Below are 20,575 nucleotides of genomic sequence, written 5' to 3' on the forward strand. Positions count from 1 at the left end.
GAGAATGGACTTGAGGACACGGGGAGGGGGAAGGGTAAGCTGGGACGAAGTGAGAGAGTGGCATGGACATATATACTCTACCAAATGTAAAATAGATAGCTAGTGGGAAGCAGCCGCATAGCACAGGGAGATCAGCTCGGTGCTTTGTGACCACCTAGAGGGGTGGGATAGGGAGGGTGGGAGGGAGACGCAAGAGGGAGGAGACAGGGGGATATATGTATACGTGTAGCTGATTCACTTTGTTATAAAGCAGAAACTAACACACCATTGTAAAGCAATTATACTCCAATAAAGATGTTAAAAAGAGAGAGTGATGGGAGTTGTAACCCGAAGCCTCCTTCAGCGTCCGCCCAAGAGGTCTGGGAGGCTGCGCCGGCCGGGTGCGCGTCTGTAAACTCCCGCGGGTATGGCGCGTCTCCTTCTTCCAAAGTTGGAGCTCTCCTTGGTGGGAGGAGGCGGGGAGGAGGGGAGGCCAGTGACGTCACTCGGGAGCGGGGATAAAGCTCCCAAGTCGCGGTCCGGCGAGGACACTGCCCCAGGAGCAGAGTGGGCTGTTCTGCTCGGGGACACTTGCTGCGCCCCCGCCCCAGGAAGGCCGTGCCAGGAGGCACCATGCCCCAAAACGTGGTCCTGCCGGGCCCTGCGCCCTGGGGCTTCAGACTTTCAGGGGGCATAGACTTCAACCAGCCTTTGATCATCACCAGGGTAGGTGTTTTCCGTTCTTCTACTGCAAGTCGGGGACTCTGGCGTGCCGCGGGCCCCCCTGGAGAGAAGAGTGGCCAGCAAGGCACTGGGGTGCGCTGGGTGGGGCCTCGGCTTCGGGTTCACGGTTCGAGGGAGGGCAGCACCTTGGCAAACTAGGTCTGGAGGATGCAGAGCAGCTTAGAGAATTAATCCAGTCAGTTCCAGTGGTCTCTGTCTGCAGCCTGTTGGCCTCCAGAAACTTTCCGAGGAGAGACGAACGGACGGCGTGGTTTCCCTGCGCTCAGAGAAGGCGAGGCTGCGAGGTGGGCTGCCTTCTCGCCCTCCACTCCGGGTCTCCTCTCAGTAACAAATGAGATGGGGTCCAGAGAAGGAGAGACAGCGGTGGCTGTTTGTTGGAGAGAGACAGGCAACTGAGCGCTTTCCCTGCCTGGAGGAAAACTTCAGCAGGGCGCTGTTCGCAGGGCAAGACCTCGGCTGGCCAAGTTGGAGGCGCTCATACCAGCCCAGACAGGGACAATATCACTAATCTGTATTCCTAGGTTTCCAGGCATTTTGAATAAATATTTTCCAAAGCTAGAACTTGGCTTAGAAATCATCATCTAGAACTCAAACTACAAAGAAAATGTGTCAGATAGTTTCATTTACCTGATGGAAAACCATCCTCAGCCTAATAACTCTGAATACTTGACCATCAAAGTCAAGCTTTTCTTACTTAATATTCTCTAAAGTACTGTCTAATTAAGAAAAAAGAAAATGGATACTTCAGGATCTGTCGTCAGTAAATTTCTAGTTGGTCTAGTTGATCTTTTTTCCAACATGTTTTTGTCTTAACAGAAAATTATTATTATTTTAATTATCACATATAAAGCCTATTAAACCTACTTTTAAAACATAAACTTTCAGAATATTTATACCTTTACTATGCTTTATTTTGTTCCTTACTGCTTATACTATATTTCATAAATGTAAACTTTATAATCTGATATCCTCACATAGGCTTTGAATAAGGTAATACTTCTTAAATTCTGTTCTACTTACAAGTTCTAAGAATGAATGGCTTTTTAAAATATCTCAAAACATGTATCCATGGAACAGATGCATACCATGGAACAATTTCAAGCTTTGTTTTACATTTTTTGAAAACATATAAACATATCTGACATGTGTTTTCATATGAGACATGAAAACTTAACATACCCCAAAAATGTTCCTAAGTAAATTAGGCAGAAAATGGTTCAGTGACCTGGGCCAAGCAATGCCTTTTATGGATTCACCAAAGGAAACACTTTCCATTATCTCTACAAAGAAATATTTTTAAAGTTTCTGAAGTATAGTGTTCATTTGTTTATATTAAATGAAATAAGCTTTTGAATCCTTACAAAGGATAAACCATATTTATATTAAACCTTAAAGGAATAATTTCGTCACAGAAATCCTGTCAGTGATTTATAAAAGAAATATCTCACTATTACTGTGGAACATGTCAATATGGTTAATCTTATGTTTGAAATGTTGACATTATAAACAGTGTTTATTTCAAAGCAGAACTTAACATTTTGCAGTTGCCTGCAGGAGCTATCAATAAATATATTTGATCTGATGACAGCTATTGTTTGGGAAGCCAATTCCGTTTGAATTTTTAACTCAACTAATTTGTATCACTCATATTGACACTTGGTTCAATAACAGTGCACGAACACATATGATTCTTTCATTTGACTACGGCTCTTCTCTTTAATTTAACTCAAGGAGAGCGGGTGAACTAAACTGTTTTGTATTCCAAGTGTACCCAAAGCCATTCACATAACCAGATTCTTGTTGAATAAATGAAAACATATTCATGGGAACTTTTTTGCCTTAGTGAACACCTAATTGAGAGTATTTCCACTGAAATTATAAGAATACTAAAAATTGTTGGGAAAAAAGACTAAAAAATATTACACAAACATAATTATCAGTGTTGTAATTAGGTAGTGGAATAATTCTATTAATATTTTTATACTGTGTTAAAAGGGAGTGAATGAGACCGTGTGTGTGTTAGTATACTCTTTTGCCTGCTATGCACTCTTCTAAGCCCTATATATGCACTCACTTAAATCTCACAATAATCCTATCAGAGTAGTAGTAGTAATATCCCTTTCTGCGGAGGAGGAGGGTGAGGCTTCAAGAGATTCATTAACTTGTCCATGACCACAAGTGGCAGGGCAGAATTTGATGCAGGTCGGCCTGCCTCCAAAGCCTGCATCCTGAAGCCCACACACGTGAAGGATTCTGCTTATTGCACAGATATTTCCCAACAGGCGTTTTGTGCCATGCAACTCATCACCTGGTCCTACTGATGCTACATCTTTAAGATCTACCACTTTCCTTTTTTTCTACCACTGTCCCCAGGCAAGATTTCCTAATTTCACACCTAGCTGTTGTCTCCCCTCTCCAATGCACCCTGCATATTCTTACCAGCCATCTTTGAGATGGTTGCTGGTTGCTCCTATCTTCCCCATTCTTAAAAATCCTTCAGTGGCATCCACAGTTTATAGAGAATAAAATGTGTGGTCTGTAGCACGAAATTCATGGCTTTCACCCTCTCTCCCAGGTCAAGTTTTCAAGTTCATTTCCTCCCTCTCTTCCTCCTCTCTCCTTTCCTCCTCTCACTCCATAAATAGGTAGTGGTGCCCATAATCTGGACCACTTATGATTTCTGTAACACAGCTTTGCTCCTGCTATCATTTTTCTCCAGCATTCTCTTCCCCACCCACTCCACTGTCCTCTGTGCCTGTGGAAACCCATTCAAATAGCACTTCTCCAGGCTTCTTCATCATTTCATCCATTTAATTACTGTAGCTCTTGACCTACAACCTCTCCTTATAATATAACATGCCTTGTACCACAGATGGTTGAGTACATCTGTATCCCACAGATTGAATGCTCCCCCCTCAGGGCAACAACTGGCAAATCTGGGGGCTGTTCAGTGCCAAGCACAGTGTCTAGTACCTCATACAGGTCACAGAATACAAACAGACACAATATGGGTGAATAAATTGTTCACTTTTGACATAAATTTATTTTCATAATAGGTGCAAACTGTGTCCTCAGAAGTATTCCACAATAAAGAAAAAGGAGAACTGTTTTATTGTTAATTGATTTGTCTGTTTTACATAAGTTCTTAAGCATACAAAGAATGAAAATGCCAAGGCCTGCACTTACCACCACAAAAAGTCCCATGAATGAGATCTAGTCCTCAAGTCAATTAAATCAAGTTTTGTCCTACAAGCAATGCCCTCCGCTTCCTCACACTCTACAAAAGCAGATTATAGAAATGCTCCTTAGACAGTGGTCCTCTGCTCCACCCTCTGCTGGGGGCAGGATTTACAAAGTAATTCTCTCCATCAGCTGAAATTACAATTCACAAAATTAGGACAAAGGGTCCCCACCCTACAATTGTTTACCATCCAATTAATCAGCTGGGTGAAACTTTGTATACTAAAAAACATTAGAAGTAAGGTAAATCAAACACCAGACAATCTCCAAAAATTTTTTGAGCCATTGGTTGTGATACGGTTTGTAGGAAAGCAGTTTCTAGGCAAGGGTGTGCTCTACTTCGTGCAATATGAATTTAAGTTTCGTATGTTCAGCATGTGGCAGGGAGTTGCTACTGCAAACACCATATACAGCTGGCCTAGGCATTTCACAGAATAAAGTTTAAGGTTCACATCTCTAGGCGAGCAGCTGTTTTTTTTCTGGCAAGAAGGTTCTAAGGACTCTCTTTCTTTCTTAAAGGTTTGGACCACCCAGAAGGTGGATCTACTATCACAGCCAAGTTACAGATGGTTTGTTTTCATAAATGGTCCAATTTGGAATAAAGCACAAGCTTCTTTTGTGTACACGATGTAAAACTACTGTACACATCTCATGCCACTATGTCTCTTCCCACTCAGTTCCTCTTCCCTCCTTTCTATACAGACCACACCCAGGATCAAGATCACTGTAACCGAGAATGCTATATATGGACTTGGGTACCAACATAGAAAATGTTAGTGTATTCTTAAGTTTTGTAGGCTTTAACACTGAATAGTACTTTAATATAAACTACATTTGAAATTTGAACTTTTAGAAAATGTTTACAGTTGAATACAGTCTTTTTCCAGGTAGCCCTCGGTATCCTTGAGGGATTAGTTCCAGGACGCCCACTCCTCTATACCCCCAACCCCCCCCCCAATGATACCAAAACCCCAGGATGCTCAAGTCTCTTATATAAAATGGTATTTGCATATAACCTAGGTACATCCTCCCCTATACTTTAAATCATCTCTAGATTATTTCTAATACCTAACGCAATGTAAATGATATGTAAATAGTTGCCAGCATGTGGCAAATTCAAGTTTTGCTTTTTGGAACTCCCTGGAATTTTTTTTCAAATATTTTCAACCCTCGGTTGGTTGAATCCTGGATGCGGAACCCACGGATTCAGAGGGGTAACTACTTAATTGTGTTTTGACAAAGATGTGTCTGCATGGAAGCACTGGTTCATCTGTTCCCAACATTCATACATCCCACAAGTACCTACTAAGCGCAGAAGGTATTGTATGTGGAAGGCACTGTGTGGGATACAGTCATCACTTAATGGGTTTCTACTCCCCTGAGAAGTTCATGTATCAGCAGAAGAGACATGAACACAAACTACAATGATACAACTTGTCCAGGATTCCATGAAAAAGTATGGCCAAAGAGATGGGCAGAGTCAGGGGAGAGAGAGTACCTGCAGGGGTGGCATTTTGGGATAGTGGAGGAGCTTGAGCTATAGAGTTAGACAGACCCACGAGGAATTTCAAATTTTCACTGGATGTGTGACCCTAAGCAAGTTTCTTATACTTTCTGAGCAACAGTTTTCTCATCTTAAAAGATACCAATACCAACAGTATAACAACACTATAATCGTTCTCACCTGTGGCTGCACATTAGCCTCACCCAGATAAGTTGAAAATACCCATGCCCAGGTGCTACTTGCAGAGATTCTGATGGAACTAGAAATGTAGACTGCAGCCAGGTGCTGGAGGGCTTTTGGTGCCAGGTGAGGTACTGAAGTTTATTTGTAGGCAATGGAGAACAACTGAACAATGGGATTCCTCATTATTTAGATCCACGGCCCACAGGACAGCCCTTCCGTATATACTTGTCTTGCTCCATAACTATTTCAACCATTTTTATTCTTAATATAGAAATCCCACCAGGGCGATATTCTGGACTTCCCTCATGTTTCCCACAGTTAATAGGACATTGATAGATGCTCTACCTGTGATTTAAGTTAGTTTTTTTCAAATAAACCCAAGTAATAGGTTGATGTGAAAAACAGAAATCATCTTAAGGGACTTGTTAAAAACACAAATTCCCGGGCTTCCCTGGTGGTGCAGTGGTTGAGAGTCCGCCTGCCGATGCAGGGGATACGGGTTCGTGCCCCGGTCCGGGAAGATCCCACATGCCGCGGAGCCGCTGGGCCCGTGAGCCATGGCCGCTGAGCCTGCGCGTCCGGAGCCTGTGCTCCGCAACGGGAGAGGCCACAGCGGTGAGAGGCCCGCATACCGTAAAAAAAAAAAAAAAAAACAAAAAAGCACAAATTCCCTAGTTCCTCTGCTAGAGCTTCTGTTTCGTGATTCCAGTCATCTGGATTGGACTGGAATCTTTATGTTAAGCAAAGACGCTCGGTGATCCTTCTAATCAGACAAGTTAGAAAACATGTGCTAAGTGATTGACAGCAGTACTATTTCCAATGATCTCTCGAATGCTTTTGACATTTGAGACCCTAATGAAACTGAAAAATAAAGGATTCACTGAAAAACTCTGCCTCATTTTAGCTCTCTCTTCTCATCATTTGTGAAAATGTTAAAAATAAACTGTGAGCAATAATATAAAGTAATATAAATAAACTGCAAAGAAATAATATAAAGTCATGCTGGAAAATAATACATTCTTATGATTAAACAGATAGTTTAACTTACTAAAACCAGGCCAGTTTAGTGGCCATTTGCTGATCACTAGCCTCGCTGAACTTGAGAACTAAGAAGTGAAGGATCGTGTTTTCTCCTTGTCTCTCATCCATTTCTCTACAGATTCTTTTCTTTCTTGTCAACTCCTAATGTGGAGGTCCCAGGACATCAATCGCCAGGTTGAACGCAAAGTCAGAAGTTGGTTCTGGCATCACTATTGACCACTTTTCCTATTTAACTAATGAAACCACTGGTGACATAGCTGTACAACTGCTCCCACCTTAGTGAGAAGCCACAGGTTCTCTGAAAAAGAGAAGCAGCCTTCTTTGTCCAGACTATCTTAGAGTTGTAATGGTGAGAGTTATTAGAAAGAGCTTTGCAAATGTAATATTTTGCATAAATATAAAATAGTTATTCACTTCCATATTAACGTTGTTAATAACATTTAGTAATATTCAGTATCTAAGTTCAGCACCCCAGATATCTCTGTTAAAAATTCATATAGACAGATATATACAACCCTACCTTCCACTCATCTGAACCAGAGCTAAGAAATAATGTTAGGCTCTTCTAAACCTAGATCGAGTATTATATATAAACCAAATTAAAGTATATTAGAAAAGCTAGGTGAGGCTTTAAAAGAAAACACATTGAGCCATGCTTTCTCATATTTTAACTCAAAGAAAAGCATTTTGGTCTTAGAAGTTTAAAAATAGATGGTACTGATTTTGATGAACTATAGCTAGAGAAAATTAAAAGTTTGAGGTTATTTTTAGCCCTACAAGTCACATTGGGGATGGAAACTTTTATTCTTCTAACAGTTCTGAGTGTGGGAGAATTTCTAAATGGAAAAACATCTATGAAATGCCTCCCAAAAGCTGAGATGTAATAATCTCCAGTTGTCCTCACCCAGCCCCCATCATCTGTCCCTTCTGGAAATTATCATGATTGCTACAGTGAGGTGATCACAGACATGAAATGAGTACAATAAACATTTTAGTGATGAGACTGAAGATCTAGGACCCATGAGAATTTGTCATTTTAGCAATTTTATTCATTTATATGAATCTTGAATCTCTCTTAGAGCCACAAAGTTAAATCGAATCAATGACTAGATTAAGCAAAGAGACAAAAAATGAATTAATGACTGATCCTCAAGTTAAACATTAGGAATGATCTAGTTTATTCCTGGAGCAGTTTGAGGTTTAAGTCAAGTTCTACATATTATTCTGATCTAAACAGTGGGAACTTGCAAAAGGAACAAAGACAGGTTGACATTAATAGCCATAATCTTTGGGTATATAAGGACTAGTTATTTTTGTTTCACAAGTTCTGATTTAAATGTCCATTTCATTCATTTTTCAAGTAATTATTCATCAATTCCAAACACTGAGCATACACTGTGAAGCATTAGGAATATACATAATATTATAGCTATCCTCAAGAACTTCCAGTTGGGAAAACAGACACTACACAAGTAAATAAACAAACATGAAAGTACAAACTGTTTTCATAAAGGAAAACAATAGGGTGTAACAGTGGAGAATGATGGGGAGGGGGCTGGAGAAACTACGTCAGATGTCTGGGGAGGTCTCTCTGAGATGTCTGGGGAGGGGCAGGGGAGCGAGAATGGTGTGAGATGATGTTAGAGAAGTAGGCAGGGTGAGACCGGGCGAGGACTATTAGGCAGTCGTAAATAGTTGGGATTTACCCAGAAAAACTGGGAGTAGGTATAGCCATCAAAACAATCATTGCCTTTAAGTGTATACTCAACGTGTTTTTGTTGAAATAATTTGAAATATCTGAAATAATTTCAGATATGCCACTTTCTAAACATTTAACAACCATATTTTTCTCATATCATTTCTCATATCATTTCCCCCCATATCATTTCTCATATCATTCTTCACCTCCCCGCCAAAAAAGAAACCCACGTGGATTTCTCGTAGACAGCCTAAGGTTAGATCTTGTTGCTTTTTTTTTTTTTAACCTAGTTTGACAAACTCTGTTAAAAAACAGAACGTGATGTGTTTTTAGGCCATTTACATATAATGTAATTACTGGTATGGTTTAATTAAAAGCTACCATCTTGTTAGTTGTTTTCTATTTGTTCCATCTGTTCTTCATTCATGGAGAAGAGACTGTGAGTAGACCCAAACTTCTCTTGTATCTGTGGTTCCCACGGGTTCTAGACTCTCAATGCTTAACTCATACTTGGCCTTTAGCAATTTGTTCATAATTTTAGTTAAACTCTTCTTAACAACTAGTACATTTGGCCCTATCTTCCTCCATGCTCTGGTACAGGTGAGCCCATGCTTATCTTTCCTTGGAGACTCCCGTCTTTCCTTAGATTCCAAGCTAGTTGGTTGCCCTGCACCTTCAGCTCTCTGAAGAGTCCACGAAAAGTCACAATTTTGCATATTATCTGGCTTCTTCTTGTTAATACAAGAATGATTCTCTTTCTAGCTTTCTATATCCCAGGTGCATTATAGGGATGCTAAAGTAGTTTCAGTTCAAATATTAAGGCTCCCCAGATGTAGTAAATTTCTATTCCAAAACAGAGTTCTGGGTGACAAAAAATCCTAAGAAACAAATTATTTTCTTTAAAGCAAAGAAAATATGATCCAAACAGGGAGTTATAGAAGATGTTTTAAAAGAGAATCAGAGATGTCATGCTGGAGGAAATGTGGTTAGTAAGAAACAAAATTATTTCACATAATGGGAAAATAGAGATAGCACAACTGATCAATTAGGAGTTATTTTAAGTGAGATGTAATATGTCCTGCCCAGTGAAGCATTTAAAATGTTACCAAGGTGAAATATAAACGTTGGGCACAAAACTGAAGATGCTGCAGGGTGTTGATTTTAAATGTGCGATGATTTCTTCCAGATTACTCCAGGAAGCAAGGCGGCAGCTGCCAATCTGTGTCCTGGAGATGTCATCCTGGCTATTGATGGCTTCGGTACTGAGTCCATGACTCACGCTGATGCACAGGACAGGATTAAAGCAGCAGCACACCAGCTGTGTCTCAAAATTGACAGGTGCTCTTTAATTAATGGTGTTAAAATTTGATCTGTTTTGCAGAAGAACCTGAACCAGAAGTATACATGATTTCATCTTCCCAGTGAGGAGTATCCACAGGACCCAGAATTTTGACTGGCTTTTTCTTTAATGTATCAGCCACTTTGGTCTGTTCTTCACTGAAGTCAGTCAATCTAGTAGCTGTTAACAAAGGATTTCTAAAAAGAATCCTCTGGAATGTCAGAATAATGAAAGAGGCCAAAATAACTTTTTTCCTGTACTAACGCAGTTAGTTGACCATGAAAATAGAACCATTTAAGGTATTGGCCACATAAACACTGAACAGCATGTCCAGTTATACTGCTGTTCTAAACACGGTAGAGAACGTGGAGTGGAATTTAGAGATGCTCCTAAAAGAATCTCATGCTTGCCAAGATGTGATCATGTTAAAATCTGGTTGCTAATATCCTGTATGCTATTGGCTGTTTTGTACTGAATTCAGCCCAGAAGAATCCCACAAGGTATGAGAGGGTACGTGTACATGAAGGTTTTAGACAATGAGACCTTTCTGACCAAAAACAACATTAGGAAATTGATCTATTGCTATCAGACTCGTGATCTGAAACTGAATTGTGAAAATAATGATTTGTTAATAGTGGTTATTAGCATGTGTGTTTATCCTCTTGCTGTTGTATTCACAATTTTCCCTGCTGTGGTCCAAAAGGCACAATCAGTCAGCCAATCTGCCACTTCACGAGGTGAAATTGACTCTTTCCCTATCTATGCATAACCTGTGTTCCTGCCAAGGACATAGTCCCGTAGGAGCTACATGATCCCAAGTAGATACATGAGAAGTGTTGGACAAAGCACATTTCCTTGATGCCAACAGCAAATCCACCTGACAAATCATTCACTGCCTCCTGTGGTGCCCCAGGTAGGACAGGAAGGAAGTTGAGGAGATCTAGGGATCTAGTTTGTCCTGTGGTCATCTGCAGCGTGTGCCTCCAGAATCTCCCTGTCCCGTACTGCTTCCCACATGGACTGGAGACCCACTTTCTCCAGACACTGTACAATGTCCCCGCCTTAGTTCAGGTTGCTACAATCAAATCCCATAGGCTGGGTGGCTTAAGCAACCAACATTTACTTCTCACAGTTATGGAGGCTGGAAGTCCAAGGTCAGGGAGCCAGCATGGTCGGGTTCTCGGTGAGAGCCCGCTTCCTGGTCATGTCCTCACATGGCCTTCTTTGGTGCATTCACACAGAGAGGGAAGAGATCTCATGCCTCTTCTTTTCATAAGGTCATTAATCCCACCATGACAGCCCTACTCTAATGATTTAATCTAACCCTAATTACCTCCCAAAGACCCCACCTCCAAAGGCCATTACACTAGGGATTAGGATTTCAACATTTGAACCTGGGGTGTGGGGCGAGGACACAAACATTCAGTCCATAGCAGTCCTCCAAGCAATTTTGATCCATTCAAGTCTTCCCAGAAGTACACTAAAAGCATAAGACTAATTCAATAAGACAATACAGGATAATGAGCAAGGAATATTGCTTTTTCTCAAAGTATCTAGGGTTGTTAGTATTTTCAGAAACATAGGAAATTGAAGTATACTAAAACTAGAAGTACCATTAGAATTTGGGGTTTACAAACGTTGTTTTATTTACAGGGTGGAAACTCGCTTATGGTCTCCACAGGTAACTGAAGACGGAAAGGCTCATCCTTTCAAAATCAACTTAGAATCAGAACCACAGGTATGAATTTTGGAGTAAATAATGTTTACCTTATGTTTTCTTTTAAATGATGTGGATACCTTCCAAGAGGGAAAAGTGGCAAATATTAAAAAAACTGGAATAAGCCACCTGATGAAGTGGTTGTCTTTACTCTCCGAGATTAATTTATATTATCCGTGTCTTCTTACATCAAGAAAGAAAGAGAAGTATGCCTAGGCAAACACCTTGTTAAAAGACAAATAGGTTCTCATCAGGAAAAAGTCAGCTATATCTATGTATAGTCCACTTATTTTTTCATTTTTTATGATGGACATCTGCCAAATGACCATGAGGTAATCCAAGAAATTTAAGATGTTAACACAAAGCAAAACAAAAATAGGGTCAACCATTTGAAACAGGTGTCTCTAATCTAATAGTTATTATGAACTTCAATTCCGCAAGGTCTTCACCCAGCTCTTATGTTACATCCTTCTTTAATGATCAGTTCTGGCATTCTATAATTAAGTTTACTCTAGGAGAAGAGTTTTGCATTATGTAATCATGATGATATGCTTCCTGGGCTGCTGAATTACAAAAGATAAAGGATTTTCCCTTCAGGCAACTCTGTATAATGAGCTAAATTAATCTAATAATCTGATGCTTAACTGACTATGTCTACTTTCAAAACCTCCAAAAAACTGCAATTAAACCAACCGTCAATTGTGCTATATGGGAAATGTAATCAAGAAAAGGATTTTAGAACCTCTGCTTGGTCAGAAGCTCCCCAAGTTTAATGAGACAGAGATATATAAATTGAATATCCCTTTTTAAACAAGTATCCCTACTAAACTGATTAGATATTCCCAAAGTGTAGTTTTTCTATATATCTAATGAAAACAAACTGAAAGTATATTTATAATCTATGCTTCAGCAAGATTTCCCCTTTCAGGACCATCAACTCCTGAATTTGTCCTTCAAGTTTTCCATTTACCCCCATAAGCCCCCATTCACTTTACTCTTGGTAAAAACATGGAGAGTCCAAATGTACATGTGTCTCATAGAGCTTCTAAAGATTTAAATAAAATAATATAGAAAAAGAACTTGGCACAGTGAAGAGCTCTCAGAGATGTTCAGTTAAGTGGGTGCTCTCATTATCGTTGGGCATGGCACCCCTCCCACCAGCCTGTGATCAGAAGGCCTCCTGGCCTTTCTTGACAGTGAGATAGAAGGCGGCACAGAGCTTCCTGGAGACCAGGAATGTCTTCCTCATCACTATCGAAGGGTCATTACAAATTACTTTGGATTACAGCCTTATTTGCAGTTAAAATAAAAACCCCACCCCAACCCCAGGAGAAAAAAACATACTAAGTAGTTTAACTTTTAGAGGGAATGAGTTTGTTAGATCCTTGTCCTAGACTTTTGATTGGCGGGAAGGTAGAGCCTGAGCCTAAAAATCACTAAAAGCAAAAGGAGGAGAAAACAGGCCCCCAAGGGAGTGAGCAGGATATGGAATATTCATGAAGGCGGAACCGGTGTGTCTGTTCTCCTTACTCTGAGTCCCCCAGGCATGGCACACAGCAGGTGCTCACTAAATAGCTGACAAGTGAATGAAAGGAACTGGAGGCCCTAAAGATAAACTTCATTCAAACACCGCAGTTCTGGGAGCCAACTCTCAGACTGGAGTTCTACTGCCACCCCCAGGGGCTGCACGCAAGGCAAAGAAATCATGAAAGCTGAGGGGGATATTTAGGTCGGGTAAGAGTGCCGCTCTTCAGGGTAGGTGAGTGAAAGGTAAAATGGACGATGGAGAGCGGTAGGTGAAGCTTTGCTCGCATGTCCGCCGCTCACCTCCTGCTGTGCAGCCCAGTTCCTAACAGGCCGCACACACGTACTGGTCGGCGGCCTGGGGACTGGGGACCCCTGATATAGAGTACACATCCAAAATTGTACTGCACCCTTTTGCACATTTCCATTCACAATTTCTCCTAATTTTTGAAACCCGGTTTCATCGATACGAGATGCTAAGATATGGGACCCACTACACATATTTGACCAAAGTACCAAATCTCCAGTGATCCCTGATCATGTTGCAGCGCCCCCTCTGGCATGTGGGTGACTCAGCAAGTATGTATTTTATTAAGCACGGGGTGAGCTTAGAGCACGCATGATTGGAGCCTGTGTTTTGCTAACATCTCTCCAGAATTGGAGTTTTCAAGGCAATTGTCTGAGCTTTACTCTAGAAGAGGCCCCTTTTGCAGATCTAGGAGTATTAATTTATGACTATGGTTATTCTAAGAATTAATTTTAAAAGATAATCCAGATTTTAAATACTCTGGCCTCTTGTCAATCATTTATTAGCCCATGTGTCCTGAATTTGGGGGTCAGACAGTATGGATATTTATGATACTGCGAAGGGGGAAAAGATAAAGAAAGAGATAGGTTTAAAAAACAAAAAGGTGAACATTGGGTTAAGGGCTACAGAAGTCAGTCAGATGGAGCTTTTGAACATTCCATTAGTTTGAGTCATGACTAATTTCTTACTTGCACCCTCTCCAAGAGGTGGGTGTTTGAAGGGCTCAGAGATAAGGGCCATTTCAGTTCTTCCCCTAAAGGACCAAACTATTCCGACTCCTTACCAACCTCAGGCCAGATTTATGCATGACCAGTTCACATAACTTGGCACTTCAGTTCACATAACTTGGCACTTCACTGAAATAGCTAAACTTCAGCATAATCTCTCCTATCTGAAAATCCTATAGCACAAACTAGAACAAAATGCACTGATAAACATCAAACAGTGAATTTAACTTGTAGACTGAGATCGGAGAAAGGCTAAACTGTGGTTATGTTTGCATTCTTTTTTTTTTTTAATTAATACAAAGCTATGCAAAGAGATGTCTTTTCTTTCTACAAATAAAGCAACCCCTTCTGGACAACAAAGGTGTGTCAGTCTGAAAAACAAATACCATTAAATCTTTAAAATGCCATCGTATATGAGGGGATTCCCTGGCAGTCCAGTGGTTAGGACGCCGTGCTTTCACAGCCAAGGGCCCGGGTTCAATCCCTGGTCGGGAAACCAGGACCCCACAAGCCACGCGGTGCGGCCAAAAAAATAAATAAATAAAATAAAGTAAAATAAAATAAAATGCTGTCTTATATTAATAGTAAAATGCCGTTGAGCGATACAATATTTGAGCTCTTGTTTCTCAACCCAAGTCAAACTTCTATTGTAAGTTATCTGACCTTCGCTATTGGACTTAAATACTACTTTTCATTTTAAAAGCAATATATAGTCATTGGGGAAAAAAACCCATTACATCCTGCCATCCGAGTACAGCCACAAATAATAAAATGTTAGTGTATTTTTTCCAGTTTTTTTTTTCCCCTAGGAATAGGTTTAGGCTTTGGGGACTTTTTCTGACACAGTTACAGTAATAATGATACAAAATTTTAATATCTAGATTTTTCCATGTTTCCGTGCTATTATTAAATAGCTAAATTTTGGTTTTATGAATTTAGACTCGAATCTTAGGCTTAAAAGAAACTTTAGAGGTTGTTTAGATCAACCCCCGGCCATTGGATAAACTCCTTCCAGACAGTCCTGAACATGGCCTATGAGCAGGTGCATTTTTCTATACAACGCATTGCTCTAGAGAAAAGGTATGTGCTAGAGTTCTCTGTCCTTCTTCAGAGCTTATATTCTCCAATAAAACATTACCCTCATCTTTGTTTAATATTCGCTGAACAATTCAAAATTATAATGCAGTTACCACAAGGCAGGAATGATGCTTTTCAGAAATAAAAATGCTGTTTTCTAAATGAGAAAGGATTGCATCCTTTCCATAAAAGATTTGATAATAAAGACATACTATGTGCACAATCTAGTGGGGTATGGGTTGAAATTGTCATATTTTCATGAAATAACTTTATTCTACAATGTTTTCATAATTGGACGGCAGCCTTCACAAAACAAATTTTCATAAAATCCCCATTTCCCCGAACTCTTCCCCAATGAGATATGGGGAACACTTGAAACAGATCACTGAAGGAAAAATAATTATAAGGGTGGCTTTATTTTTCATTTAAGGGGTGAGTATGAGGAGGGGACAGGGATTGTTCATAAATTCCAAACATGATAAAATATCATCATTTACTCAGTGTGGCTTCATCAAATATATGATCACTTGACATAGTTTCCCTCATTTCACAGGCATTTTTTTCTTATAAATAAATAGATCTGTATATTATCACACATGTATCAAACACGTTGTATCTGTTGGAGCCGGTTATTGTCTCAGTTCTCAGACCAAATGTTCATCCAAGTAAGAAACTGAAAGGTGAATTGTCTTTGAATGACATCATTGCTGAGGTCATTTCAAGGACGCGGGAGATTGCTCTCAAGAGGTGCATATTCTCCCAATGGCAGCAGATCTCTGTCAAGTTACTTAGCTTTGATTCTGGCAGCTCTAGCATTCCATTAATTCTGAATATTACTCCTTAATATGAGCTCCTAACATTTAAAAATAATATTTAAAAATCTAATTAACTGCAGTGATTACTTGTTGAATTCTTAAGACATGAGAATGATTTAGATGCTTTTATCTGAGTGAATAAACACAAGAGCTGGACTATATTAACTGCTACATAATTTTTTTACTAGTATTTTCCATAACTAATGATTTTCCAGGAAAATATAAAAAGGAATTAAAGTGGAATAGCAAACTTCCCGTTGGTTTTGTCTTTTGATTCTGTTTGACCATCAACAATGATGTAAGACTTGGATAGAACGTTGCCTCTCCATGCTGTATTTAAATGTTTTGTTTACCTTTAGTGTATACACTTCATTGTGCTTTTTTTGGAATGACTACAGCAGCCCATAAACTAATGCTTTGCAAAACCTAAATACAAATGTTTGAAGCCTGTATTAGAAACACTTTCTTTTGTGATCTGAGTGGAAAATAGAGTTTTACTGTTTTATTTTAACAAATTGCACTTTTGTGACTTTTGCGATATGTAACTAAAACTGAAAATGGCAAAGAAAAAGCTTGGAGCTAATTAACTTATGTGCTGCTTTTTGGAAGTACTACTAGAGACTATTATTGCACAAATATTTTCACAGAAGATGCCTCATTTATAGGACAGTTGCCAACCATGTTTATTTATAATTTTAAGACAGAAGAAATAAGGGCAGAGATTTTTTTCCCCCATAAAGCCATCACATTATTTTACCTAATTTTTGTAAATTCGATTCTATATACCAAGATCTTTAAGGCATATCACTCTCAGTTTAAAAAAAAAACAAAAGCTAAATTCCACAAAGCTTGATTCCTTCAGTACTTCCTGATTCACTCTTTTAATTAACCTGAGAGATTTATAGTCCACTGAAACTGAACTAGGCAATTAGCCTTCTATCTTCTTTCATATCCAAAAGAGGAGCAAAGGCTTGAATCATGGCCATTGTCATTACTTAGGATTATTTGCCATTCACTTTTTTCATGCCATAATAACAGCTAATCATAATGGTTAATCATAAAACACAGCCACTCCAAATTCATTATTAAATCAGCCAAAGCAATCAGATTGTACCAGTATATAAATGTTTGCACACATTTTCACATGTTCTGGGATTCAGTATTTTTCTAAAGTCATATTTGGTTGTTTCAGTCATTCTGCTATCTAATATCAGCAACTACATTGTCACCCAACCAACTTCTAGGCAGTGAGGCATTATTCTGGAGATTAAAAAACTGAATCAATAAGATATTAGTCAGTTCAATCATACTATAGAATCACAGGTTTTGTATTCAACTCAGACCTTCTTTTCAAGTTCAGGAGGCTGTGAAATTTTGCTGCCCAATGTTGATGAGAGAAAGCTCCTCTTTACCACATCACAGATTTTCAGGTACCATGAGATTTGGGGCAGCTGGAGTCAAAGACCCTGCAGGGCTAGTATTTGAAGCTGCACCCCGTTTGCCTTGTCATAACTATTTTTTAAGTGGGCTTTGCCAACAGGCCTAGATGGGGGAATAGGGAGTGTGTGTGACAACTGCCTGCTCAGGAGAACCAAAAGGAAGCGGTGTGCTGCTTGGGTCTCTAAAGGAAGTCATTGGTGTTCTCTGGAATCACCATGCAAAACTGTGGTTCCACCCCTAAGAAAGGAATACAATCTCTTTTTTTAAAAGCACCATCCCACACCTTACTCCCCTACAATGACAAGAAAAAAAAATGACACGAATAAGAATATTACAAGACCTTTTTATTCTTTTAATCAAAAGTCTCCATTAACCATTTCAAATAATCATAAATGTTTGTACTGTTTGAGATCCATGTGAAACACTGATGGCACAGTCAAAAGTAAAGGAAGTTGATGTGAATGTGTGAGCAAAAATATTGTAAAGACTGATCTTACTAATTCTGCCAAATGAAAAGATTTGGAAAGAGAATCAGCTTGTGTGTATTTCAGCATTCCCTTTTGGTTTTCTTCTGTTGCTTAGAAGAAAAAAAAAGTTTAATGAACTGTACAAAATTATAAATCTGTATAAAAATTGGAAAACGTGATTCCTACATTAGAAGACGGTAATACAGAGTTTCAGATCATTCAGGCATGTTTCACACCCAGAGTTTAGGACTGAAGTTTGGTCCTTTTCCCAAAGCAATGAAGTGAAAATCCTTTTGTGAATCATATAAATTAGCTATCTCTAAATTGCTGACTTAAGTCTTTCTGGGATTAGAGTAAACATGAATGCACAACGTGAAATCATCACAATAGAAGGGAGGGTTTTCTATAAATGTTATTCCTGCTTTCATAAGGAAAGTCTTTTAATTCCTATTATTTTTTCTAAATTTAAGGTTATATCTTAATGCAAATTAAGAATTTTGTTTGCTGTAGGAATTAAGAAAAAAACAGGAATAAAAAATTTGGATTAGTTATAATGATTCAGTACAGTTATTCATAAATGCTCACTCCCTTTCTGATTGTTTTATTCTCCTGTTTTCTAAAATGGGGGAAATTTTAAGATATTACTAGAAGAGAAAGCATATGTAAGTTCTACTTAAGAAAATGTTAAGTAGAATAATTTTTCTAAGCCAAAAATCTCACTTCCGACACATAATTTCTGGATTCAGATGAGTCTTATGAGAATTTCTTAAAAGCTCTAGATGTAGAAGTCGGAAGGGAGCAGACAAGAGGTATAATATTCTAATTATTTTATAATATTTCAAATAAGGTGAGTTCCTTTGCACCTGAACATTTGGTGGGTGATTACAGCACATGTAAAGTTCACGGCGAATGCAGTCCTCCTTTAACCTGGCCATTAATCTCGCAGTGGTAAAGAAACCTTGATTAACAAGAGCGATGCTGTTGATTTGCGCATTAACGGCTTTGTTGTGCATTCTGTGGCTGTGTATTTTGTCTGCCGTTGTACAGGAGTTCAAACCCATTGGTGCCGGGTACAACAGAAGGGCCCAGCCTTTTGTTGCAGCAGCAAACATTGATGACAAAAGACAGGTAGTGAGCGCTTCCTATAACTCACCCATTGGGCTCTATTCAACCAGCAACATACAAGACGCGCTTCACGGGCAGCTGCGGGGGCTCATTCCTAGCTCACCTCAAAAGTAAGTACTCCACGTGGTTTCTGGTCACCATGTTCTTAATGGTGATAGTATGGCTTCTCATCCTTTCAAAAGTCCAGCTCTTGCTGTTTTATTTTTACTTTCCTGAAGGCACGATCAGATTTTTATCTTAAAGACAAGCATCTAGAACATGGTTCTAATGTTCTGGAGTCCAATCTGCCAGTTCCCGAACATTTAGTGAATAGATGGTTAAAAGGAAGAAATCGCTCTGGTTCCATCATCACCCTTCTTAGTCATGTCAATATTTGGTGGTAAATAATCCTTTCTGTACAATTATTGTTCATTTAATTTTATCTAAATATATATATATATATATATATATATATATATATATATAAATCTTCCACTGAGGGACTTTTTTAACCCTTTGTTTTTACAGGATGTGTACTACTTTGAACACAAGCACAATATTCGGCCCAAACCTTTCATAATCCCAGGCCAAAGCAGGTCATAAAGCTTTAAGATTGTGAAGTTTGGAGTGCATGCATCTTTAATAAACCCTACTAATCACCAAGACACATAACTCTTAGGTGTTTGGAGTGACTTTTCTCATTTTGAAGCTTATTCCAAAAGCAAAAGAAACAAATTCACTTAGCAGAGAAGAGAGTAAATATTGACCAGATTATAGAGCTGTGAAATATTATGCAATCCCTGTGTGTATTTATAACTGATACCCCTGCTGCTCTGAGGATCCCATCCAGAACACAGTGACCTTTTGAGGCAGGCAGACATACCCTATCCCAGGGCAGGAGGTCCAGTCAGCAGGAACAAAAATGAAACCCAGCCCCCAGTCAGGAGTAAGGAAGCAGGTGAGGCAAACGTGGAAAAGCTGGTGTAGCTTTCCATGTCTGACAGTCTCTGATCATCCTATCTCAGCACCTAATTCTCATTGCACCATCAGAGCCCAGTGAGTAATCCCACTCATTCTAGCTCTTACATAAACATAAATTTGCGTTCTTATGGATACTTGCAAAGGAAGAGAAGCCACTTGCAAAGGAACTTTTCCACTTGGGGAAAATAAGTATAAAGAAAGAAAAAGTTGGAGGCAGAGAGATTTACTGGGTTGCCCTCATGGATAACTGTGCACACATTGGAATAAAAATGAGCAAGATCTCTCTTCTTGTCTGTCAGTTAGAGAAACAGATCATCTTCAGATGATCCTTTTCAAATCTTCTCTAGAAACTGAATTCCAACCTACGAGGAAAGAAATTAATGCCCTGTCTTGCCACATCAGGAAATAGTGACTTCGGGAAACCTCAAACCCATTCCTCTGACCTCAGCTGCATCAATCAGCCCAGAGAAAGGAAGTTGGGGGTTAGGCTGGATCAATCCTAACAGGTTAGGATCATTGAATAATGATCTACATCAGGTGTCACTAATAGGGGTCCATAGGTGGAGTCAATTCACAATGTTTTATTTAACCCTCCTGTTTTTAAAAATACTGAATTTAAGGGCTTCCCTGGTGGCGAAGTGGTTGCGAGTCCGCCTGCCGATGCAGGGGACACGGGTTCGTGCCCC

At 39.4% G+C, this 20,575-nt stretch overlaps 1 protein-coding gene across 3 annotated transcripts in view; it reads left to right on the forward strand.

Annotated features, from left to right (window-relative positions):
- Window positions 1-515: 515 nt before the first annotated feature.
- PDLIM3 (PDZ and LIM domain 3) overlaps window positions 516-20,575 on the forward strand; it is a 29,831-nt gene continuing 9,771 nt past the window's right edge. For 2 of the 3 annotated variants that reach the window (XM_024131425.3, XM_028482137.2), the window contains exons 1-4: window positions 517-705; window positions 9,577-9,728; window positions 11,383-11,467; window positions 19,437-19,504. In XM_024131425.3, the coding sequence (XP_023987193.1) occupies window positions 613-705; window positions 9,577-9,728; window positions 11,383-11,467; window positions 19,437-19,504 (398 nt within the window). In that variant the 5' untranslated portion in view covers window positions 517-612. Of the gene's footprint in view, window positions 706-9,576; window positions 9,729-11,382; window positions 11,468-18,851; window positions 19,040-19,436; window positions 19,505-20,575 lie in introns of all 3 variants that reach the window. The other variant, XM_007116111.4, reaches the window with a different exon arrangement.

This window comes from Physeter macrocephalus, chromosome 20 (assembly GCF_002837175.3).
Source record: "Physeter macrocephalus isolate SW-GA chromosome 20, ASM283717v5, whole genome shotgun sequence".
Taxonomy (NCBI): Eukaryota; Metazoa; Chordata; class Mammalia; order Artiodactyla; family Physeteridae; genus Physeter; species Physeter macrocephalus.